General features: G+C 41.7%; 1 protein-coding gene across 2 annotated transcripts in view; it reads left to right on the forward strand.

The window, feature by feature from the left end:
- LOC145470271 (spectrin beta chain, non-erythrocytic 5-like) overlaps positions 1 to 25000 on the forward strand; it is a 49121-nt gene that overhangs the window by 16936 nt on the left and 7185 nt on the right. For both annotated transcript variants that reach the window (XM_081454101.1, XM_081454102.1), the window contains 35 exons: positions 719 to 849; positions 1296 to 1355; positions 1635 to 1761; positions 2384 to 2448; positions 3004 to 3085; positions 3234 to 3311; positions 3972 to 4099; positions 4648 to 4807; positions 5290 to 5367; positions 5828 to 5967; positions 6450 to 6573; positions 6959 to 7105; positions 7793 to 7966; positions 8669 to 8889; positions 9015 to 9201; positions 9357 to 9557; positions 10715 to 10945; positions 11472 to 11654; positions 11883 to 12028; positions 12419 to 12696; positions 12878 to 13008; positions 14046 to 14249; positions 15141 to 15290; positions 15965 to 16255; positions 16969 to 17307; positions 17799 to 18116; positions 18472 to 18707; positions 19054 to 19216; positions 20071 to 20259; positions 21171 to 21512; positions 21896 to 22437; positions 22935 to 23092; positions 23177 to 23406; positions 23869 to 24099; positions 24664 to 24963. In XM_081454101.1, the coding sequence (XP_081310227.1) occupies positions 719 to 849; positions 1296 to 1355; positions 1635 to 1761; positions 2384 to 2448; positions 3004 to 3085; positions 3234 to 3311; positions 3972 to 4099; positions 4648 to 4807; positions 5290 to 5367; positions 5828 to 5967; positions 6450 to 6573; positions 6959 to 7105; positions 7793 to 7966; positions 8669 to 8889; positions 9015 to 9201; positions 9357 to 9557; positions 10715 to 10945; positions 11472 to 11654; positions 11883 to 12028; positions 12419 to 12696; positions 12878 to 13008; positions 14046 to 14249; positions 15141 to 15290; positions 15965 to 16255; positions 16969 to 17307; positions 17799 to 18116; positions 18472 to 18707; positions 19054 to 19216; positions 20071 to 20259; positions 21171 to 21512; positions 21896 to 22437; positions 22935 to 23092; positions 23177 to 23406; positions 23869 to 24099; positions 24664 to 24963 (6765 nt within the window). The remainder of the gene's footprint in view (positions 1 to 718; positions 850 to 1295; positions 1356 to 1634; positions 1762 to 2383; positions 2449 to 3003; positions 3086 to 3233; positions 3312 to 3971; positions 4100 to 4647; positions 4808 to 5289; positions 5368 to 5827; positions 5968 to 6449; positions 6574 to 6958; positions 7106 to 7792; positions 7967 to 8668; positions 8890 to 9014; positions 9202 to 9356; positions 9558 to 10714; positions 10946 to 11471; positions 11655 to 11882; positions 12029 to 12418; positions 12697 to 12877; positions 13009 to 14045; positions 14250 to 15140; positions 15291 to 15964; positions 16256 to 16968; positions 17308 to 17798; positions 18117 to 18471; positions 18708 to 19053; positions 19217 to 20070; positions 20260 to 21170; positions 21513 to 21895; positions 22438 to 22934; positions 23093 to 23176; positions 23407 to 23868; positions 24100 to 24663; positions 24964 to 25000) is intronic.

A 25000-nucleotide genomic window follows, 5' to 3' on the forward strand; every position in this document is an offset into this window, starting at 1 on the left:
TGCACAATAACTTTTAGGATTAACTCAGCTCTCAAGAAAGCATTATTTGTACGAGGCTAACAGAGTTCTGAACTGCTCAAGTAAGGGTGCTTTAATACGTTATGGCTAATGCAGAAAGAAATAATCTTTAACAACTCAATTCCTCGACTCTCTGATTTGCAGTTAATTCATTTACTAATCGGGAAGGCCTTGTTGCTTACCGAAGTGCTGTCCGCACTACGTCGAAAGAATTTGAAAACGGACTCAGTTTCACTCTGAAAAGTGTGTTCGGCGATATTCTGGGGCATGAATTTTTTTTCTCATCTTTAGGTTGTGCCTGATAACATCAAATTTCCAAGGGACAACTATCAGACCAATAGTTCCAAGACATAAACACTATATTGTCTTTATTGTTGTTCTGCGGACTAGTTCAAAAATCTTATTGAATTTTTTTTCACTTTTTTAGATAAAAAGCGTGGAAGCTAAATGTAAAATTTGAAAAAAAAACCGACAAATTGCGTCTTTTATTTGTTTTTACTATAAGCCCCCATGTTTACAGAAATATTTTCACGGAAGAGTACTATCCACCAGGGTATTTTCCTTCGACAGGCGCTATGGGCTGATAGTGTCTCTCCGCGGATGAACACTATCCAATCACGTGATCAATTTAAACCAATAAGAATCGGAGAAAATTTGGTGGTTTACTATAATGTGAAGTATTGGCATTTTGTGTTAACAGGGTCTGACTACAGAGCTAACAGCAAACAGCAGACGTATCACTGAGATCAACACGCTAGCGGATCAGCTTGTCAACACGGACCATAGACATTCAGATGCGGTGAAGAAAAGAAGAAAAGAAATCAATGACATGTGAGATTTTGTCTTATAGGAACACGCTTCTGGTACTATGAGGGTCTCAATGCGGTTAAATGTCAACTGTGAAATAAGAAACATTTTACCTTCAACCGTCAAACAACCGAAAATTTAGCGCCCTCAAAAAGCTATATTTTCTAACGTCAACAGTCGAAGGTAAGGGTGGACCATTTGACTTTTGCGGAGGTGTGTGGGTGAGTTGGTGCAGGCTCGAATATTTTTAACCCTCCCATGCACTAGGAGATTTTTTTCTCGGGACGTGTGTATGCATGGTATTTTTCCCCCTTGTAACATGCTTTTTTCGGCTCTCTAAACGTTCGTGAATTTTTTTGACAGTGGTCGTGTGCATGATTTCGTGTGGTCCAAGTGTTACTTGTGTTGCTCAGTGGAGCAGAGAGAACTCTAGTGAAGTTCAAACTGGTAATGTTCGTGTCACTTTGTAGGTGGGAAAATCTTCAACGCTTGAAGAAGGCCAAAGAAGAGGAGCTGAGAGAGAAGCATGGGTAAGAACAGGACAACATCGTTGTGTAGTTTATTCATTGCTGGTTAAATGTCTCCCTGATTTCATGTGAATGACAATGAATGACAATTCGGTATTGTATAATAAGCCCGCTTAGTTCTCAAACATCACTGCTACATAGCCATGCGTTGTCTGCACGCGTTGCATGCCTATAATGCTACCTCCTCGACTGTTAAGGTTCAATCCAAGGACATTCCATATCATATCAAAATACTTACATAAAAGTGAGCACTTAACACATCATTATTCCATTGTCTGCCAGGGTTGAGTTGTTCTTTGACTCGTGTGAAGAGATGAAGGCCTGGATTCAGGAGAAGGATGCCGTGTTATCAGACGGAGACCTGGGACGAGACTTGGAAACCGTCAGAGCTTTACAGAGGCGACACCAGGTGGAAGAGTATCAGCCGAAGGGTGGGGGTGGGGGTGGGGATGAACACTAGCTTCTCACATCCTCCCTAAAGTTGCATACGGTTTGATAGGCTGGACTTTGACATGACAGTTCTTGGGAGTTATTTCCTGCATTGCTAAGGCCTCCAGTTACTGTCGTGTCAGCCGGTCACCATCAGTCTGGAACTCAGTTATATTTCTTACCTCTATCTGGGACATCATGAATGGAACAGTACTCACAGTCTCTTAAGTGTTATAGGTGACACTCCAGAGCACTATCCTGGAACGGGCCAAGTGAATACTTGGAGACAAAATTCAAACTAAGAGGATTTTCAGAAAAACAATAATTATTACTGAGCCTGTTGAATTACAGTTCAATGCGCACTGTGATAAAACCAAAACCAAAGTAATCACTTTCGCCACTCATAACGGTTGCTGTCAATCCAGTGATCCATAAAAACGTGAACCTTTGAAATACATCGAATTGTTTTGATTCCCTATAGAGACATGATCTGCTGAGGAATACTTAAACCTGAATTAAGACACGTGCTATCGACACACAAGATTAAGATCCACAAAGTGCATCCGGAAATGATGCTAACCACAGTTTAAAATCTGTTTTAGGGTTTAGAGAGAGATCTTGCTGCTGTGGAAGAAAAACTTGTGAAGCTGCAAGACCAGGCCAAATCGTAAGATGTTTAAATTATTTCACTCCGTTATCACGCTAACTGGTTTCCTTTATGGTATTTATTGGTTTTGTTGAACATTTTTTGGGGGTGATTTCATCTTGACTACGAGAAACGTCGTTTCACTGACTTTCGACACGCTAATTTTTGCGTACATAGACGATTTACACAATAAACCGAATTCGTATTCTCGGTACTGGACTGGAACTAGCTTGCAATGGAGGCTCATACGGGAAATATCATTAAAAACAGTGTATTTGCATTTGAAAAGACTCCCTGCATTAGCCTCTGTTGCAAGCTAGTTCCAGTCCAATACCGAGAGTAAAAAAAGCAGTCTATTTACGAAGCTAGACTTGATCAGGATGATGTCAAGTCAATCAATCAAAAAAATCAATGAACTTTATTTAAGTGTCTAAAAAACTTCTAGTCACCCCGAAGGCCGACCAATCGGGGACACTACCAAGTATTACTTTCTTGGCTCTGCCGAGAAAGATTTTTAGCCATTGTTTCGTTGCTTCCTTGGGAGTTAAGAATTTTACCTTCTCTCTTGTTTTGTAGCCTTGTGTCTCAACATCCTCGGCAAGCTCGGCAGATTAAAGCAAAAGAAGCCGAGATCATTGGTTTGTGGAATGGCTTGAAGGTTTGCAACAATGCTTTCCCAGTCATTTTATCTGATTAACCATAATTCAATTTGTTTTTGTTTGACCGAACTACAACATTGCAACAGCAACTAAAACACAATGTTGAAAAACTATTCTGCAAATAAATTATGTTTTCTCTCTTTTCAGAATAAAGCAAGTAAACGAAAGAACGTTTTGGATGAAGCTTATGGTCAGCAAGGGTTCCTGGCCGATTCAAGAGATTTGGTAAACTTTTCTTTATTTTTAAAGTGCATAGAAAATAGAGAAGCTTGTCTTAGAGATGTTAAAACGTTTCGTCATTCATCAGGACGAGATGAGATGCATTTCAAAGTTTGTGTGTGTAAGTATAAGTATTTTAATTTTCCCGCAGAGAAAAAGAGCTAAAGTAATTTCCGGAGAACTTCGGGTCATCTTCGGAAATCGTCTGCTCATCTTCGGAAATCGTCTAGTCGTGTTCGGAAATCGTCGGGTCAACTGGAGGTCCTCGGGGATCTTAAGGAGTCTTCAGTAATTTTACGCACCCACCTGATACGAAAACTCAAAAACCCGGTGGGGAAAATGGGAACATATTCCCCAATCAAATGCCGACGCACCAACCTCTGGGGGCTAGAGGCGATTACAAGATTTCCAGACTTTCAAAGGGAACAAATTTTAATATAAAATTTGAATGTTCGAGAGCTGAGTTCGAGATCAATACATTACAACTGTCAAACCTTAAATGTGCGTATAGCAGAGGACTAAACTAATGCCATAGCGGGACACGTACATTTCATACCAACAGGAAAATATTTACATTCTTTGTCACTGTCACTTACAGTTCAACGCCGCCGAATGTAAATACATATTTTGCACGCTTAGGATGTAGATGAAGTATTTGCTTTGCAGTTATCTTGGGCATCAGACATGCGCGAGTCACTAAGAACAGGGGACACGCCCAAAGATGTCAATAGTGCCAAGCAACTTATACAGGAACATGAGGAGAAGTGGGAAGACATTCAAACGCATAACGACAGGTACTGATCCCCAGGGGCACATTGTAGGTGGAGGGGGCAGGGGACTGGGTTGATTTAATTGAGACACGAAGAAATAACACAAAAGTGATCGCTTTAAATTGACAGGTTTGACCAATTAAAGGTGATGATATCTGATTTCAGGTGTTGTTTTCATACTCATGAAAAAAAATTCTAAGCGAAGCAATGTTTTTGCGGCGACTTTATTTCTACCTTTACTCTTTAATTTTAATTCGATCGGGAATTTATGTCAAGCACGAAAACACCTGAAGTTTCACTAAAATACCTCCTCTTCCCGCGTCGTATTTTCAACTTGCTTCTCGGTGTCTGGAAATGTGATGAAACACTGTCTCTTGTGTTTGATATATTTCTATTTTTGATATTTAAATTTAAATTTCCTGCAAAAGAAATGCAACTGACTTAAAGCGCAACTTGGTTCTCTTCGTCTTATCAATCTTATTATGGTTAGAAAAACAAAACTTTTTTTCTGGCCAGTCGATGTTACTAACTGCAATTGTCTGTAAGCATATTGGTTGTTGTTTGTATTGCAGGTTTGACCAGTTGATAGAATACGGTCAGAAGATGGTAGCATCCAACCCGCGTGTGAAACAGCTCAGAGACAGAGTGACAGCGCTAAAACAAGAAAAGGCAGCACTGAAGGACACTTGGAGTGAAAGAAATGACGTACTACACGAAGGCCAAGACTTACAGGTCAGCCCGCTGAATCATAAAACAAGCCTACGCCATATACTCTTCATTGATGTGAATTTCGCTCATGCCATTTGTAATACAGTGAAAGCATTACGCTTACAGCAGAATTGAAAGAGCGGAATTAGCTTTGTCGACCCCCAGTTTATCAAATTTAGTTCTTACATTGGATCGGTTTTTAATTGAGTGTCGTCAAACCAAAACCAAACCGATTACGTACCAGCTAGACTACTCGGCCAATCTCAAGCCGTAATAAACCAAAGCCAAAACCAAAGTGATTGCCTGATTACTTTCGACACTCAGTTGAAAACCACTGTACCTTACACTGCCGCACGTAAATTCAATTGATATGTACTTCCGACAATTGTATCCAGGGGGATCCTGGCAAAAAATGAAGCGAAGTGAAGCATCGGAACATCAATCTGAACCATTATCTTGTGAGCTTGGTAGCATGGCGTCTAATGTCGTTCTTTGTTGCTTTGCAGGCGTTCATCCGTGATGCGGAGTACGTGGATTCCTTGTCAGCTTCCCACGAGGCATTTCTCTCTAATGATGATCTCGGGGTACTTACCGACTTACTTTGTTCATCATTTAAACCGTATTGAATCTGATCCTTTCTATTTAAAGACGTCGCGATTTTAGACTTTTTCAAAGTCCTTCGCGGTTGTAGGGAGTCTCGCCGCGAATGTCGAGTTTACGATCCTCTACCTCGCACTCTTAGGGGAGGCGCGGTGGCCTCCTGGTTAGTGCGCTCAGCGTCGGATCAATCGGTCCGGGTTCGAGCCCTAGCCAGGGACATTGTGTTGTATTCTTGGCCCAGTCATTTTACTCTCAAAGCTCAAAACAAGTTCACCTCCAGCCTCGCTGCCATTCAAAGGCCAGGTCACTGAGCAGACAACTGTTTAATGGACTATTAGTCCTCCAGAAAGTAATCTCAAGAAAAGCGTTTCGAACAAACCTGTACCTGAGACTTATTTTCAGAAAAAAGAGAACGATTTACTTATTCATTTTCTATTTCCTCAGACGTCTGTGGATGATGTTGTTATGCTGCTAAAACAACAAGAAAACTTCGAGAAAACTTTAACAGCTCAAGATGAGAAACTTCACTCGTTATCTGACATGGCCAACAGTCTGGTGAAGGCTGGTCACCGAGATAGACAATGGTACGACACCAATGCTACACAGATCAAAATATTGATTCTCCGTAAAAGTTACCTTACTTGTCTTTTTGTTAGTTTTGAGAGCGTAGTGGTACATCAAAGTAATGTGCTATCGTTGACGAATTTCTTTTTGCTCATTACCTATCTGTTAGACAATCTATGGATACTGTAATGAGAAATGAGATTTTGATCAATCGCGTGATCTCTGCTTGCCAGAGGCGAGGGAGTGCTTTCTGTAAAATAACGGTTTTATCATCTATCGATTTTATTAATTTATAAGTGTACATGTATTGCTAGTTTCTTTGCCCTTGTAGCTTATCAAATCCTCTCTTGAATTAATATATTTATATTATTCTTCTCCATATGAACGGCGGATATGAAAAATAAAGATAAGTTGTAGAGAGAATCTAAATTTCCGGCTAAAGCGTCTTTCAACCAGTATCTCTTTTCACTATGACCTCTCGACCTCTCGTTTGTGTTGTTAGGATTGCAAAGCGTAAAGATGAAGTCCTTAAGAGAAGGCAGAATGTTAAACAGCTCGCTGCGAAGAGGAGGCAAGGTTTATTACAATCCCAGCTGCTTCAGAACTTTAAGAGAGACACGCAAGAGGTAACTCTTAATTTCAATGGTTTAATTTACTTGAAAATGAATTAGAATAGTTTATTCTCGAACCCCTACATGCGGAAAACTCACTCTTCACTAATTGCGATCAGTAAGTAGAAATCTGTTTCTTAAAATGAGAAGAGTAGATCCAAAATCACTTTGTACTTGTACAGATAATAGAACCATACCCCGTGAAAGTACTGCTCAATAGCTTTCATTTGAATGGTCACACACTAGGGTTTTATCTACAGACTTAAAAGTTAGAACCACCTTGTACAGCATAATTAACAGTACCACATGAAAGTACTGCTCAATAGCTTTCATTTGAATGGTCACACACTAGGGTCCCAGCCGCAGACTTCTGATCTAATCCTGTGTCTTTTTCTGTCAGTTTGAAGCGTGGATCCAAGAAAAGCTTCAGATTGCTACCGACGAGTCTTTCAGAGATTTAATCAACATCCAGAGAAAACTTCAGAGACATCAAGCATTCGAAGCTGAAATCGCAGCAAACAAAGACGGCTTTGATAGCATCAATGCGGTAAGCCCTTGAGGATATGTTGTTGCTTGAAAATTCCATGCGTAGCTGTAGACAAACACCATGAGCGTAGTTTCAATTATTGAAGGAGTTATCCACGATCGTAAGGCACCATCCACACTACGCCGGAGAAATTTCAAAACCAAGCTTTATTTACACTAATCCGTCACGGAAACGGAGCTTTTCGAAAACACTCTTCGCCTTTGTGTTTTAGTGTGAACGGAAAACATTTTTAAAACGAAGCTTTTCGAAAACGATGACGTCACGATAATCACGTGATTTCCCTGCCCGAGTCTTCCTCAAAGACAAATCCAAAATGACCGGTGATTGTTGCGTTTTTAAATTTATCCGGCTTAGTGTGGACCGGGGCTAAGTCAATTACCTTTGAATGGTTTATTAAGGTAAAGCGAGGTAAAAGAATGGTTGAGATTGAAACGGATTGCAAAAGTCTAAATTGAAATATGTGGAAATATGTAGGCATGATGTAGCAACGGTGTTTGTTTCAGGCTCGCTGTAGCTGTCTTCGTCAGTTTAACACTCATATTCGCCTTGCGGTCATCAGCAAATCTGCCTTCTTTTTTGGAAAATTGGTTGTAAACATTCCTTTCCCTTCTACACTCTTCCTGCACTTTTGTTTTAAAATAATCCAATTATAATTATTAATAATTAGGAATTTTGAATTCCTTTTAGTGCGGAAAGAAACTGATTCGTGAAGGTCATTATGGTGCCGACGAAATCAAGGACTTTTTGAGAAGATTAAATGAAGGCTGGAATGAACTAGTCAGCAAGTCCGCTGATAAGGGTTTCAGACTACAGCAAGCTCATCAACAACAGCAGTTCAACCGAGCCATGGAAGACGTGAAGGTGCGTTGGCCAAAAGTATGGCTTCAATATTGCCCCAATTCTAGTTCATTATTGTTCTGTCAAATGATTTGTTGTATCTATATCCCCTGTCCATCCACTGATATCAAAACCCCTTATTTTCTCCACTTTGGATCAACGAATGTGTTTTAAAAATTCCATGGCATATGTTCCCCGATCAACGGAATCAACACTTTGTAAAGGATCTCTTAGCACCACATTATTCCAAAAGTTCGTAGGAATCCAGGCAAACCTCTCATATTTTTCACATTGTCATGCATTTTCATCTTGTCATCTTTGCTCATCCTTAATTCCGTTCGGCTGTACTTCAAAATCAAATCACTAGTTTTGGCTTTCTTGTAACTAACATTTTGCGCCTCTGTTATCGCTGCCTATTCTAGTATCTAGATCTCACTCTGCTTGATGCTTGGCCGTAGGAGATCTGGGTTCGAGATTAAACGCTGCCAAGCGCGGAAAAACTCGCCGAAGTAGTTCCTGATTGGCTTCGAGCTAGCTCCTGATTGGTTGAAAACCAGAATGTTTTCTCTGATTGGTCAGAGTGTACTGTACTGAGGTCACGTGATCAAACAACAAGTAGATTAATTTCTTTCCAGTGTCTATTGAAAACGCTCTATCAAGAAGAAAAACAAAACAATTTTAATGGTTGTATTCAAAGGGTGTTTTAAAGGATATTTCTATCTCTAGGTTTGGATGAATGAAGTTGAAACACTGATGTCTCTCGAAGACCTCGGCCATGACTTGTCTAGTGTCAAGTTCCTTCTCAAGAAACATCAAGGAGTGGAGACTGATATCGAGGTTCACGATGCTCAGATCCAGACCCTTTGCGACCAAGCGCAGGGTTTGATTGAGGGTGGCCATTTTGATGCTGTCAGGATTGAGCAGGGGACAGAAAACATGTTGCAGAGGTACTAGCTTGAGGACTGAATGTTTTGAATTCCGTTTACGTAACTGTAATTGATGTTTTCTTTACCTTTGATTGTCCCTTATGGCATTGTTATCCACTCAATCATGGGCCATTCTTTGTTTTCAGGTTTGATGATCTAAAAGAACTCTCCTCAAACCGTCAGTCGCAGCTTGAAGACTCACTCGGTCTTCACCAGTTCTTTTATGACATTGAAATGGAGATGGCCTGGATACGAGAACACATGACTCTGGCAACCTCGGAGGACCTGGGCACAAGTCTGATTGGCGTACAACGACTTCAGAAAAGACATCTGGTAAAACTTGTTTTCAAACAAATTTTAAAATGAGCTCAGTTCCAAGTTGTTTATTTAAGAATTATTAATTCTTGTGTCACGTAGAAGAATGACATTTGTCTCCCGGCTGTTGGAATTGTTTTTTGTTTTACTTCAAAATAAACACTTTGTTTCAGGCCTTGGAGAATGAATTGGCCAATCACCAGTTTAGAATCGACACAGTGCTCGCTTCCGGTCAGGATTTGATTGACAGCAATCATTATGCTTCTGATGAAATAGAAGAACGATGCGAGGAATTGAACGAGAGCTGGGCACTACTCATGGGGGCATCCGCTGAACGAAAACAAAGACTGGGCGATTCTCTGGAGTCCCAGAAGGTCAGTGCTATTGTGAGAAAAATAATCGAATAAGTGATAATACCGCTAAAATCGAATATTCACCAGCGACTCTGGGGTAACTTCATGCACAAGGTTCATAAAAACAGTAAAGACAAAAGAACGTTAGCCAATCTATGTGCTATCTAGTTTCCAGTGTCCGCACATTTTCGGTTTGTGGTGACCGAACACGCGACGCTATAGACAAAATCAAAAACCGGAACCAGAAAATCCTGGTTTCGGTTTAATTGTGCCCATGCGTCCAAGTTCAGTAACGGTTTCTGAACATGCGTAGATTGAGCTGGCTTACCTTCTGGGTCTCGATTTCTTGGGGCGCTTTCCATTCGACCAAAAATTCCGAAATTGAACGGAGCGGTAAAACTTCCGGGAAAAGTTTTCGAAAATTTAGGAATACGTTTTCAGTGTACCCTCTTTGATGGAATTTCCGGAATTATCGAAAATTTTGTGTTCCATTCGCCAGAGAGGTCAATAACCCCTTCCGTCACTCGACGAGTTGCTCTGTAGGCACTGCTCATAGTCACCCCAAAACGGTCGGCGATCGTACGATACGGTTCCCTGTTTGCCACACTCCAAAGGAACGGCAGTATTTGTTTTTCTGGCAAAATTGCGGGCCGCCCAAATGGATTGCCAGTTGGAATCCACCCAGGGTGCATTATTTCTTGTGTCAATAACTGACACGTTTTCCTAGTCATCCGGAAATGGTTTTCGAACTCCCCCGACAAATACGCGGGAATAGTTACTTCGAAGTATCCATTTACACGAGTTAATTCCCTCCGCATAAAGCAGACAACTGTAGCCAGAAGTATTACGTCGTCGATGCTATCGAGAATGGTATAACTTATTGTTTCATAGTCACCCTGCTCTGAAGCCGCGAAAATGTTCAAAAAGTCCGCCATTTTCAAACACAACAAAGTTTCACTCAGCATGCCCTGTGTTGCAGAGCACGTGACCTTGAATTCTGGGAAGCGGTCGGACGCGTTCCATTCGACCAGCGAAAATTCCGAAAATTTGAACCGGTGATTTTTGTTGAATGGAAAGCGCCCTTCGTGCTAACTGAAATTGAACACGATATTGAGCTATGTGCCCGTTCTTGCCCTTGTGTAACGTGCTCAGATTTTTTTTGTGTGTTGTCTTTTCAGTACTTTACAGAAGCCAATGAAGCGGACTCTTGGATGACTGACAAGGCTGGGCTCGCAGCCAATCAGGATTACGGAAAAGACGAGTTGTCTGCTGAAAAGCTGCTGACCAGACATACTGCTTTGCAGTCAGCTGTTGATACCTACAGTCCGATCATTCAGGGCCTGGCAGAGCAGGCGAGGAAACTGGTGCAAAGTGACCATTTTGCTGCATCAAAGATTGTCTCGAGACAGGTAAAATGTTCCAGGATGCCACTGCAAGTATTTGTTTATAGCGACGCAGTCACCCTTTTTCGCTTAGTTTCTGAAAGACATATCAGTAGGCATCATTGAATAAGTGGCGTTATTAAAAACTGGATCATTGCATAATGCAATTTAAGAGTTTTCATTGGCTTAGCCATCATGGGTTATGAGTCATTATACCATGCTCTGTAAATATGGTAAGCGCACGCGCAATTTTTTAGGGCGTTTTTATTTCTATTTTATTTTAGTTTTCTATACTTTAGGGCGTTTTTAATAAAACAATTATTCCACTCGCGCTTGTTGGATATAAGATGGTTATAGCCAACTCGTCACTACGCGCCTCGTTGGCTGTCTACTATCTCATATCCAACGCGCGCTCGTGGAATAATTGTTAAAGAACCCTCCAAAATAATGGCAATATCTAATTGTGTCAAAGATGTTAAAATCCCTATTTGACAGACCTTTTTTAACTACTGTAAATTTATTGAGGGCTAACTTTTCGTGTCCATCTTTTCAGCGTGACATTGAAGAGCAGTTCTCAGGGCTGCAGACACTGACCAACACGCGGCTTCACAGACTGGAAGAATCTAAAAAACTCCATCAGTATCTGCGTGAAGTGAATGAAACCGCTGAGTGGATTACGGAACAGCTACACGTGGCGGCTGCAGAGGATTATGGGAAAGATTTTGAGCATCTGGAGGTGTGTAGTGTGTCATGGTTCTGGTCTTAAATTCAAGGCGATTTATCAAAGAATTTGGCGTGTTTTGTATATTCAACCAAACGCAAATTGAGCGTCACTGTAAAGTTTCTATCTGGTGCTATTTTCGCAACTGGATCAAGATTGACTAGGAACTAAGCTTAAGGGCTTCAATAGTTAAGAGTTGGTTTGCTTGTTTCCTCTCTTTTTGATTAACTGTTTTGGTTGCAGACTATTCAAGGCAAATTCGAGGATTTTAAGCGCAGCGTCATGGCGAAAGCTGACCGTTTCAGCGAGGTGGACAACTTTGCCAAACGTCTTGTAGCTGAGGGGCACACAGACACTGTTATCATCAAAGAACAGCAAGATATTCTGAGGTGTGTGTCCCTTATAGTTTGTTTTATAATATGTAAAGACAATACCTAACTACTTGTTAATTAAGTGTGGCTAAAACCTCAAATGGTCAGTACGCTCGCCTCCGAATCGAGTCGTCCGGGTTCGAGCCCTGGCCTGGGGCACTGTGTTGTGTTCTTGGGCGAGGCACTTAACCTTCATAGTGTTTCTCTGCACCCAGGTGCATAAATGGGTACCGGCGAATTTAATGCTGGGGTGGTAACCCTGCGATGGATTAGCATCCCATCCAAGGAGGAGTAGATATACTCCTGGTCGCTTCATGCTACTGAAACCAGGATAAGCTCCGACCTGATGGGCAACTTGGCTTGTATGCAGTCTTAACCTTACTTCTATGCATTTGTTATTTTTTCTAGATCAACCTGGGCTCAGCTGCAGGATCAAATCAAGATTCGCACCAAGCGGCTTGCCAGCGCAGCTGAGATACACGGGTTCAACAGGGATTTGAACGAGCTTATCACTCGCCTCCAGGAAAAGGACGCGTCTCTCTCCATGGAGGACCTGGGTCGAGACATGGCTAGTGTCCAGGGCCTCCAGCGCAAACACGAGGGACACGAGAGGGAGTTGCTTGTGGTTCAACAACAAGTTGAGACTCTGAATGCCGAGTCAGCAAAATTACAAGCCGCTTATCAAGGTAGTACTATACTAGTTCTTTTTTAAAATGGCGTATTTTGTGCCACGTCTTGTAGATATGGGCCTAATTATACCATCTGATGTTAATTTTCGTTGATTTTCTGAACAAGTCTTTGGATAAGAACAAGAGCGACGATGCTATGAGATCAAAAAACAATAAGGGTCCTCGTATCTTTTGTCAGGTCACACTGCTGAAACCATCAACAAGCATGAAGAGTTTGTTTTGGGTTTGTGGGAAGAACTCAAAAGAAAGACATCCAGGAAGAAATGCAAGTTAAATGATGCCAGTGAGTTCCACAAACTCAACAACGAGGTTAGAACATTGTGCGTGGTTCGCTGTTTTTCCCTCTCTCTTCCTTGTAAATGCAAGTAGCTGCGTGAAACCCTGGCCAAACGGACTAGCAAGTAGAGGCAAGTTGAAAACTTGGGTGTACTTGCGACTCCGTTTGGCCAGGTCTGAACAGGTCTTGCAACAACTTGCGCTCACTTTGGTCGAGATCAAATTTGCACGCAAGGCGATGCAAGTTTTTTGTTGTGTGGCCACCCAACCCAAGTCAAGGTTGGAGACCTCCATTCGTTCATTCATTTTGGCGACGCATGAAAACCCGTAGCCTTGTAATGGGGTTTTTGTGCGACTTGCGTGTACTCGTGAGGAACTTGCGAGTCCGTTTGGCCACCCAACGCAAGTCTCTACGCAAGTTCAACTTGCAACTACTTGCGAGTCCGTTTAGCCAGGGCTTAAAGGAGCTACGTCACGGTTTGCGCATCTTGAAAAGTTTAGCCTCAATTTTTCAAATTCGTCGTTTGTAATCCGTGTCAATCTTCTCCATCGTTGGATGGTTAAAGGAGCTCAGTCACGGTTTGCACATATTGAAAAGTTTAGCCTCCATTTCATTTGTAATCCGTGTTAATCTTCTCCATCCTTAGCCATCCTTGTTCCTTTATGGTTTATCATTATTTCTTTGGTGTTTTTCTATCTTATTAAACTGTTATTTTCAGGTTTCCTACCATTTAAAGGTAATTTTGAATGTGGCCAAAATAACTCAAAATACCGTGACTGAGCTCCTTTAATAACAGTAACCCTTTTAGAATGTTTACAGACTGTATTACGCACCAAAAGAAATGGGATACGAATTGTGACCTGATAACAAGGGCATTGTGCACTTTCCACTTCGTATCAAAAGCTGTGAAAATAAGCTATCTGGTCGAATCATGAGGCATTGTCTAATTTACTTTTTGAACTTCGTGCAATGATTTCTAACTATCCCTCCGTGGGAAGACAAAATGGGGAATGGTCATTGACCATTATCCATTTACCCTCATAATTTGTACTATTTGTGACGTCATTAGATCCGGGACCTGGTGTCATGGTGTATCGACATGAGCCGCACCATCTCGTCTGGTGAGCCTGTGCATGATGTAGGAGACGCCGAGGTGCTGCTGGGACGGATTGATGAGTATCGCTCAGAGATGGACGCGCGCGAAGAAGGATTTAACAAGGTCATGGAGACTGGAGAGAGAATGATTGACAGCGGACACTTTGCAGCTGATGAGGTCAGTGGGTTTCTTTTCTTTTTTTTTAAGCAATGACGTCATTCGTCATCGCTGTTTATGCTGTTGCCCGATTGTCCAGCGCGATTTATCCCTTCGAGCCAAAGAGCACTGGGAACTAGGGTGATTTTTCGTTCCGCCATCATTGTTTTGTTTTCTCGGATGCTTGGCAAAGTTCGTTTTAATCGAAGCTGTATAATACAGACGAACTGTGAGTTAAAAGTGGTGAATGGGTCTTCAATGCAGCAAATATGGCTAACTGGCCGGTAATTAGAAGTCAAGAAAGTTTTGGTGCCTTAAAATAATTTTTATTTTATTGCATGGATCCATGGATCACTTCTGCATACATTGCGTGCCGTTCATTTCTTTAATCGGTCCCTTTTCTACCATTGTTATGGACCAACTCCATGGCAGCGTTGGGAAGATAAGTTTTGTTTAGAAGATGAAATATTATACAAGCATTTGGTGCATAGTTCAGTGTTCTCTTATCTCTATATGTCCCTAGAGTTCTTCTGGCTATTGTACGTCGCTGTTTAAAATGGCTTTCGTAGTATCGTCTCGGAATTTGGATGTTTTATTGGACTGTGAAATAAGCTGCAACATTGAGTTGATTTACAGAAGCGCATATGAACGGATGGCAATATATTTTAACGGTTTTTGCTTGTGTATTTTTTCTTTATTATTTTATTTATTTACTCTTTTTTTCTTTGAAGGAAAGGTATTGTTCAAGATTCAGACTTTTCTCCCTGTACTCTGTAATCACTAAAGATTGGTCGTCTGTAGGAGCACCTTGCGAGCTTTTGCTTTTGTTCTGCTTATTCGCGCCTTTTTTGTTTGTTTGTCTTTTTTAGTCAACGTTTCTTTTTCTTTCTCATGACTGTACTTTCCTTTCAGATCACCGAGAAGCTGGAGCTTCTCGTAACAGAACGGGAAGGTTTGTACGCGACGTGGGAAGATCACAAAACGGAACTTGACCAGGCGTACGACTTACACGTGTTTCTGAGAGATGCCAAACAGATTGATACCTTAACAAGCACACAAGAGGTAAAATCGCACGTTTTCATTTTCGTTTTTGAGGGGTTTACCGCTGGCAGTGAAATAGTGGCCGTATTAGGCATAACAAGAATCAAGTATCATAATCGAAGGGTTTACTTCGGTGTAAAACCCTGTGAAGTTTTCCTTTGCGTTGGATGTATTGTGTTCCGTTCAGATCGTTTTAAGCTTTTTTGATATCTTCATTTATACGTCATTGGCGAGTTGTTCAGTTTTTTTTATAAATTTGCTTAGTTCCTTGCCCCCGAGTGGGGGATAGGGCCGGATTTTGTACATTTAGAAGAATCAAAATCGAGACAGAAATTCAAAGTAATTCTGCAACGCGTAACGCGTTCAGAGGGCCCTTTGCCATTTGCTATATAATTACGGTGGTACCCCGTTAATCCGGTCACTAACGGGCCACAAAAATATGGCGGTATAATTGTAATTAGTAAGATTGATTAATTAACTGTAGCGATTAATTTACATCGTAATGACTTTTTCAGTTCATGTCAAACAGATTATTTAGTGGCGAGTAGAGGAAAAAGGATTTTTCTTCTTTTCGACATAGGGTATTTACCCCCTCACAGATTCACATGTCAATCCAGCTACCCTGTATGTCACGCGTTCACTTTTCACACGCTGTAACACATTCATTAGGCTGTAACGCGTGTTCTCGTCTGCAGGTTGTGCTCGCCGGAGCAGAACTCGGTAATAGCGTGGACGAAGTTGATTCTTTGCTCAAGAAACACGAGAACACAGAGAAGCTGATAGCCTCACAAGACGAGAAGGTGGCGAACCTGTGCGAATTTGGTAAAACGCTGGTAGCAAATGGCCATAACGAAGCAGAGAAGATAAAGGAAAGGGTTCATGCCGTGTGCGAGCGAAGAAACAAGCTGAATGAGGAGTTACAAAAGAGAAGACACAAACTGGAGGAATCCAAGAAGATCGCACAGTTTTACCAAGGTGTGATCGAGGTAATAAAATGGAAAAGATACAAAAAAGGACAAAAAGCTATGGAAAGCTCCGTTACCTTATCCTTATAATCCCCTATATCAAACACGGAAGACTTTGTTTGACCACATTTCGAAACACCGAGAAGAGAGTTGAAAATAGGAGTCGCAGCGGAGTATTTTTGACGAACTTCGAGGTGTTTGGAAATGTGGTCAAACACTGTCTTGACTGTCTTGATATACCTTCTCAATCGAAACTAAAACTAAGGAGAAAACGGAGAAATAAAATCGAAAAAAATCTGTGCTAATTAAGATCAGAAATCCAAATACCGTCACGGTCATGATTTCCTTTGTTTAAACTTGATGAATTATTTTATCTTTTTTTATTTTTATTATTTTTTTTTACTTGATGAATTATTAATGAGTTTGAGAAATGATGTTATATAAGACAGAAATATGCCTAAACAGACTCTCATCTACTGTTATCCACGTTAGCTGATGTGTTTTGAACAAAGTTCCTCTCCTAAATAAGGTCTCCTTACTAATGAGACCCACCTCCCCCACTTTTCTGAGAAAGTTCTTCCAAAGTAACCGGGGTATTAATAGAACTTTGACGCACTAAGTTATTCAATACAGAAAAAATTATCAAAAGTCGGAATAACTTTATTACGCTCTGCAATCTTATCAAACTGACTTTTTCCCGCATAATTTCCTGGCATATTCTTTCCTGTTCCCAGTCGGAATCTTGGATTACAGAAAAGCTCCAAACTGCAAGCGATGATAGCTACAAGGACCCAGCGAACTTGGAGAGCAAGCTTCAGAAAAACAAAGCGTTTGAAGCCGAGCTCACTGCCCACGAGCAAGCTATAGATGCCGCGCGGGAGACTGGTGAAGAGCTTATTACATCTGGGCATTTTGCGGCTGATGAAGTGGAACGCCGTATCGAGGCTCTATATCTTCACTGGGAAGAACTTCTGGAGGCATCTGCTAATAAGGGCAAGAGATTAGAAGAGGCTAGAGACCATCAAAAGTTTAACCAAGAGGTGGATATAGCAGATTCGTGTATCAGCGAAAAGGTACGTACATATACAGGAAGGTACCAGAATGATAACGAGGGAGTTTAAGAAAACCAAGATGACAACGGCAACGGCAACGTCGGGTAAGCAAAAAGTTTGATGAGAGGAACAATGGCTTTTTACGTGCGTTATAATTCTTTACCGTCCTCTGCAAAACAACAACGTGAAATGATCAAATTCTACGTTGTCTGGAGAACGTGAACGACGGCGGCTAGTGTTTTTTATGTTGCTATTTCAAATTTATGGCTGTGTTCCAGATTCAGTATCGTGATAGTTTTGACAGTGATAAACAAATAAAAATGACTTTGGAGTATCGGGAGATTCGTAGGTCAAATATAAATTCATCTTAAGTCGACGTTGTCCTCAGCGTGTCCATCGTGGTTACTTAAACTCCCTAATATCCTGTATGAAGTCTGTGGATGAATATGTTTTGGGACATCCTTACCCTGCTATCGTATCGTTGTTTGATGTTTGTTTTTTTCGTTTTGTAGGAGGCCGTGGTCTCTTCGGAAGACACTGGACGAGACTTTGAGCATTGTCAGCGCTTGCAGAAGAAAATGAAAGAGTTTGATCAAGACCTTGCAGTAGAGGCTGCCAGAGTAGAGACCATCAACAAACTGGCAGAGAAACTCGTGTCGCAGGGTCACGCTGGATCAGCGGATATCACCAATCGCCAGCAGGCGCTGAACGAGCGCTGGAATCGGCTGCAGGACCGAGCTAGTGAGAGGCGACAGCAGTTAGCTGAGGCGTGCGAGATGCACGCTTTTGACCAGGATTGTAAAGACGTTTCTGATTTGATCAGTGAAAAGGTATCCCGTCCATTACGAAGTGATCAAAAAAAAAAATTGGAAACAGAAATTTAGGAAAATTGCGAGGTTAGGTGGAAAGTTTCGTAAACATAGTGGATCTCTTTGGCTGCTGAAGTTAAAGGAGTTACGTCACGATTTGCGCATCTTAAAAAGTTTAGCCTAAATTTTTCAAGTTCGTCAGTTGTAATCCGTGTTAATCTTCTCCATCCTTAACCATCCTTGTTTCTTTATGGTTTATTATTATCTCTTTAGTGTTTGTCTATCTTAGCAAACTATTATTTTCAGGTTTCTTTCAATTTAAAGGTAATTTTGTACGCGGCCAAAATAAATTAACTACAGCTCCCTCGTTTTTCAGGCGGTGATACTTTCAAGTGACGACTTTGGACGTGATCTGCCTGGTGTCGAAGCACTCCTGAGGAAGCACGATGACCTGGAACGAGACTTGACCGTTATCGAAAGCCAAATGGAAGCGCTCGAAAGCGAGGCTCGGCGATTAGCTAGGTCCCAGGCTCACATGGTACGCGCCATCCAGGCCAAACAATCAGAAATTATAGAAAACTGGGAAAGGCTAAATGACTTGTTTGATGAAAGGTAAAAGTGTGTTTCTGATTTTAGGTTTTGTTACTGTTACTGTTACTGTTACTGTTACTGTTACTGTTACTGTTACTGTTACTGTTACTGTTACTGTTACTGTTACTGTTACTGTTACTGTTACTGTTACTGTTACTGGTACTGGTACTGGTACTGGTACTGGTACTGGTACTGGTACTGGTACTGGTACTGGTACTGTTACTGTTACTGTTACTGCTGCTGTTACTGTTACTGTTACTGTTACTGTTACTGTTACTGTTACTGTTACTGTTGTTGTTGTTGTTGTTGCTGTCGTGATGAAAAGTAAAGCTCTGGTTCTGATAAAACCTTTGTATTTATTAACTAGGAAGGGAAAACTTGAAGCCAACCGACTCCTTCAAATCTTTCTGATGGATTTCCGTGATTTGATGGCGTGGATGACAGATCTAGCCATGAGAATTTCATCCGGGGAACCTGCTAAGAACGTCAGAGAAGCCGAGGCATTGCTTGAGCTGCATACGGAGAGAAAGGTATCATATAAGACTTGAGCTGATGCTGTTGTTGTTTTTCTGGCATGGATGTTTATTCAGGCCCCATTCACACTACGCCGGAGGAATTTGAAAACGAAGGTTTCACTCTGAAAACGCTTCAAATTTTGTCCGGCCACACTACGCCGGAGAAATTTAAAAACGCAACAATCACTGCTCATTTTGGATTTGTGTTTGAGGAAAATGTTGTCAGGAATATTACACAATTATCATAACGTAATCCTTTTCAAAAAGCCCCGTTCTCAAATTGTTTTCCATCGTCACGAAACATCATAAATTCCTTCGGTTTGAAGAGCGTTTTTTAAAAGCTCCGTTTTCGTGACGGATTAGTGTGGACGGTACGCCTAGCCGTAGAAATAAAGCCGCGTTTTTAAATCTCTCCGGCGTAGTGTGAACTTTGCCTTAGTAAATCTGTCATAAAACATCAAGCATGCTTTGCGCGAATTACATCGTTTGGACATGGAAAGAAACGAATTCTGGGTCAAGTAATTTCCTTTACATGCGAGTTTTGAAGTGGCTACTGTCCCTAAATTCTAGACATCTAGCAAGAGCTGAAGATAAGTTAGAAGTCTCGAAATCCTGTTTAATTTTCCCATACATATATTTGTAAATTCTGAAGGCTTGGACTACTGTTTAAGAATACATCATTGTATGTATTTCAAGCACAGCCATACACTTCAATTGAACGTTTCTTCTGCAATATCATTGGAAAGATATCTTAAGCTTTCAGATTGTAATTATTTCAAAAATGAACTTTTTGCAGATTATTTGAGACAAAAAATCGGATTTCTCTTTGTTACTCACAAGTCCCAATGATTCTCTTTTTCGTTTCTTAGGGTGTGATCGAGGCCCGCATGGAGTCGTTCAACAGTGCGCATGCGTTTGGTCTCAGTTTAGTGGATCAGGGTCACTTCGCCGCAAAAGAGATTCAGGAGAACTGTGAGGAAATGAATCTAGTCAGGGACGAGCTGATGGAGTCTTGGGAAGAAAAACAGATTGAGTTATCGCAGTCTTATGAGCTGCAGGTGAGTCACAATTGAAAATGTCTAGTCTTCTACGCTGCTTGGGTCATCGCTTGTCATCTCTCGCTCTCAGCGTAAGGCCCGGGCGAGAGAGGTTAAGGGCGGGAGATGATTACTGACATTTCAGGCTACTCGTCACCTAACAGTTCAATTGACGTGGAATGTTGCGGCACGTTTCAAGTAATAGCTGCGAAAGAGACTCAAAGGAAACAAAGGAAGACAAGCAGCAAACAGATAATAAAAACACGAACAAAGGTGGTTAGAATATGGAAAAACCGAGACGGATTGTTACCGCCTGCTACAGACCTTTAGTTATTTAAGTTAAACTTTTCGACATGTTCCCTCAGCGGCAACATAGTTTCTAGCCTGTTCCAGGCTCTCGGTCAGTGGAGACGGTCGAAAAAGCGGGAAGGCGACTGCCCCGCTCGTCGCTGATCCCGCTCGTCGCTGATCCCGCTCGTCGCTGATCCCGCTCGTCGCTGATCCCGCTTGTCGCTGATCCCGCTCGTCGCCTGGCCGCTTTTTCGATCGTCCCCACTGACCGAGAGTCTGGAAGAGGCTACATGGTTCCTTGATGTTGAAGAAATAATCACTATTTTCTATCTATATAATTATTACTTCAAGTGATCTGTATTATGTAGCCTGCGAACGCAGACGTATTTCCGGCTATCAAAGTACGTCTGCGTTCCCAGGCTATGTATTATGCCGTTTTGCTTCTGCACTCTATATGTATTGCACATTAATAGTAACTCTATCGTATATCCGTTGTTTCTGTCTTATAAAACTTCTTTCGAATGTACTTCTGACTGTGGAATTGCGTCTTAAGTCTTCTTTTCAGTTGCAAGTATTTATTTGAGACCCCACGTGTGACTTCACTGTTTTAAATCCTCCAACTCTCCTGTGTTTTCTTTCAGCTGTTTCTGCGAGACGCGGATCAAGCCGACGCGTGGATAGCAACAAAGCAAGCGTTCCTGCAAGCAGAGGAATCCAGTGATAGCCTGGACACGGTAGAGTCGCTTCTTAAAAATCAGCTCAATTTCGAAAAATCGCTCACAGCTTACGAGGAGAAAATCAAAGCTTTGCAGCAGACCGCTGATCAGCTGATACTGCAGGAACACATAGACTCCAGTTTGATCAGGAATAGGTGTGAGGAGGTCTTGGAGAACTGGAAACGACTAAAGAAGTTGGCCACTGCAAAGATTGGGGACTTGGGCGAGTCCAGGAAATTGTTCCAGTTTCTCAGGGACGCTGAAGAGGTAAAGGCATTGAGTGGTCACTTTTCTGCATCCAATTTGTGTGGCGCAGGTCTTATTTCGAAGGTAGCCCAGGGCTCACGAAAAGTGCCCTCCAGTCGTCTGGGGCAAGTAGATTTTCCTGTGGAGCAAGTTACTTTTCATGTCCACTTGTCCGACAGAGGCCCAGAAAAGTCATTTGTCAATCAAGTCATTAAAAAAAAAAACAAGAAAACACTTGCCTCGGGCAAGCGAAATTTGAGAGTTACTTGTCTGAGGGGCAAGTTCGAATTCAATTTTTTTTCGAGCTCTGTAATTCCAGGAGAAATTCAATAAAAAGAGGTTAATTTCATCTGCATTTGAACAGACGTCCCGCATCTAAGTTCAATTTTTTTTGCACGTCACAGATTGAATCGTGGATGAACGAGAAACTCCAAACAGCTTCCGAAGCCTCGTACAGAGAGACATCCAATCTGCTACAGAAACAGCAAAAACATCAAACATTCGAAGCCGAGCTAACTGCGAACAAGGGACAGCTTGACAATGTTCTCCGTGCCGGACAGACGCTGCTCGAGTCCGCGCCCCGATCACGTGAAACCGTGGAAACGAGACTTAAAGATGTCAACGACCTGTGGAGACTTCTGGGTGATATGTCGAGCAATAAAGGTCAGCGGCTTAAGGAAGCCATTCAAAGACAAACGTTTGAGAAGAATGTTGGAGACCTGGAAACATGGATTACGGAAGTGGGAAACACTCTTGCGTCCAAAGATTTCGGACGGGATGTAAAGAGCGCAAATAATCTGATCAAACGGCATCAGCTGCTTGAGGCGGACATAACGTCGCACGAGGAGAGAGTGAACGAGATCTTGATTCAAGCGGCTGAGTTCGTAGAGGCTGATCATTTCCAGAAGGATGAAATTGAAGACAGGGCGAAGGCCGTTGCTGAAAGGTGATGAATGGAGCGTCCATTTCTTAAACACGAAAGACATAAGTATGCGGTTTACGGGAATATAGTCAAATATCGGTTTACCGTATCTCTTTTTAATTCCACTGACCTTTTCTGGACCAGTCAGTTCTAGAGAAGTTGACTCGAGTCCGTCTCTGTCTTGTCTTGAGCAATTGGTACTGATCATTGAAGAAATTTTTTCGGTTATTTCTGTGAATGTAACGCGCATCAAAATTCTATCCAAACAAGTGAAACAGCTCCCCAGGTTTTGCTTTGTCACGTTTTAAATTTGCACTTAATCAAAGAAGTTTAAGTTGTAAAAACACCGAAGAGGAACAAGTGTGGTTAAACTGGGGATTGACAGAGAGGGATTACGAACGGCAAATTGAAAAAGTTAGGATACCATTTTTCAAGATACGGGATACCAAGACTTCCAGCATATTTCTGAAATAGAGACACTAGAGAATTATCTTCACATTTAGTGTTTTGTTTCGCTTCAGATTTACGCGCCTTTCTGAGCCGGCTGAAGCACGAAGAAACAAACTGCAAGACTCGCTTGCACTTCAGCGGTACCTCGCCAATGTGGAGGAAGAGCTGGCTTGGATACGAGACAAGGAGCCGCTGGTCAAGTCTGACGATCTTGGGCGCACCCTCCTCGGTACGAGACAAAATGAAATATAGATTTTCGCGAACACTCAAACGTTGAGTTCGTAACTTGTTTTTAAACCTTTTTTACCTGTAGGAGTTCAAAATCTCATCAAGAAACAAGAAGCAGTGGACGCAGAAATCACAGCGCATGAGCAGCTGATTAACACCGTCATGTCGACCGCTGACCAGTTAATTGAGCGTGAGCATTATGCCGCCGACGAAATCGAGGCTCGATGTGCTGACTTGCAGGAGAAATGGGCTGAGCTAACGAGTTTATCAGCAACGCGTCAGCAAAACTTACAGGAATCCCAGAAGGCGCAGCAGGTTAGAAAGAAAACTGTGCAGGACCTGGAGAGAGCATGCGCTTGCGAGCTCTTATCATACTGTCCTGTTGAACTTTAATTTTCTTTAGCTTTTCTTTAATTTTCTTTAGAGTTTAGATTAAAAAGGAAAGAAATAAAAAATAAAGTAATGACAATTCACAGCAAAATTACAAAAGGTACAAGTAAAACAATAGAAACAACTACAAGTAACCAAAAAAAAACTGTCTGGGGAAGAATGTTGTATGCACTCAAATCTCTCAAGGGATAACTTCTCATTTTAAATATCGTTTCTTTTACTTCCGAATCCCAGATTTAATGTTATCTCAACATTTACGAACTGCGAACATTTCGTTCTTAAACTTGAAATCAACATGGAAAATGTCTTGCAAATAATTTTATGAGGCTGCGATGTAAACGTTATCTTTTGCGCTTTGTTAATGTTGGTGTTGACTTTATTCCCCAGTTCTACACAGAGGTTACTGAGGTGGAGACCTGGATTCGAGAGAAGCTTCCTCGGGTCTCTAGCGATGACTACGGCCGCGACGAGACTAGCGCCCAGTCTCTGTTGCGTAAACACGAGACTCTTGAATTAGAGTTAGACAGTTACAGGGCAAAGGTCAGCGATCTCAAGAATACATGCCATTCGCTGGTAACGGCTGGAAATTTCGACAAGGAGAAGATTCTGCGACGACAAGTAATGATACGCAAGTTATTTTATGTCTTGCATGATTAGATACTAACATCATGATAAAAAAAAGACTGACATCTATCTGCATGATATATCATCTCCAATATATTAGTTTAGGTCATGAAGCCTTCAAACCAATAACACAATGGATTACCTGACATTTCGGGCAAAGTCGAAATCTTGATAGATACACAGGTCGCATAGTTGCTTAAAAGTATCATTCGATTCGTCAATTAAGCATCCTTTATTGATATCGTATAACTGAGTTATAATCTTCACGCTTTAGTTTTTGATCTAGTTTGGTTGACACCGGGTGATGCACCAAGGGTGAGATTATTTGAATTAACTCTAGCGCAAAGGCATTTGTCACCAAGTTGGACATGCCCACTTTAAAGAGCTCCATCTAAAAAAAACACTAAACAACGAACATTCCGATTTGCATTCGCACTCAGTCATCAACTTGGCAGAGTGACCTCATAGTAATCTTTTCGCTCTCAGTCACTCGCATAATGATTGACTAACAGCTAAGATACCAGTTTTGACTGTGTACTTTCTTTATTTGTTTGTCAGTCGGAGATGGAAACTCGGTTCGGCGACCTAAGCGAGAAATCCTCTCATCGCCGTCAGCGGTTGCTCGATTCCAACAAATTGTTTAACTTTTTCCGAGAAGCCGACGAAGTCGAGTCGTGGATTGCCGAAAAGGAATCGATTGCCACTTCCGACGACTACGGTCGTGATCTCGAGCACGTGGAAACTCTACTGAAGAAGTTTGAGGATTTCACACGTGACTTGGTAATGTCAGGGGAAAGGATTGCCAGTCTTACTGCGCAAGCGCAAACCTTATTAGATGAAGGTCACAGCGAGGGAGATGTAAGTTATCAGTTTTTAGTTTGTGAATTTCTCTGTG

The sequence above is a fragment of the Orbicella franksi genome, chromosome 15, assembly GCF_964199315.1.
Source record: "Orbicella franksi chromosome 15, jaOrbFran1.1, whole genome shotgun sequence".
NCBI lineage: Eukaryota > Metazoa > Cnidaria > Anthozoa > Scleractinia > Merulinidae > Orbicella > Orbicella franksi.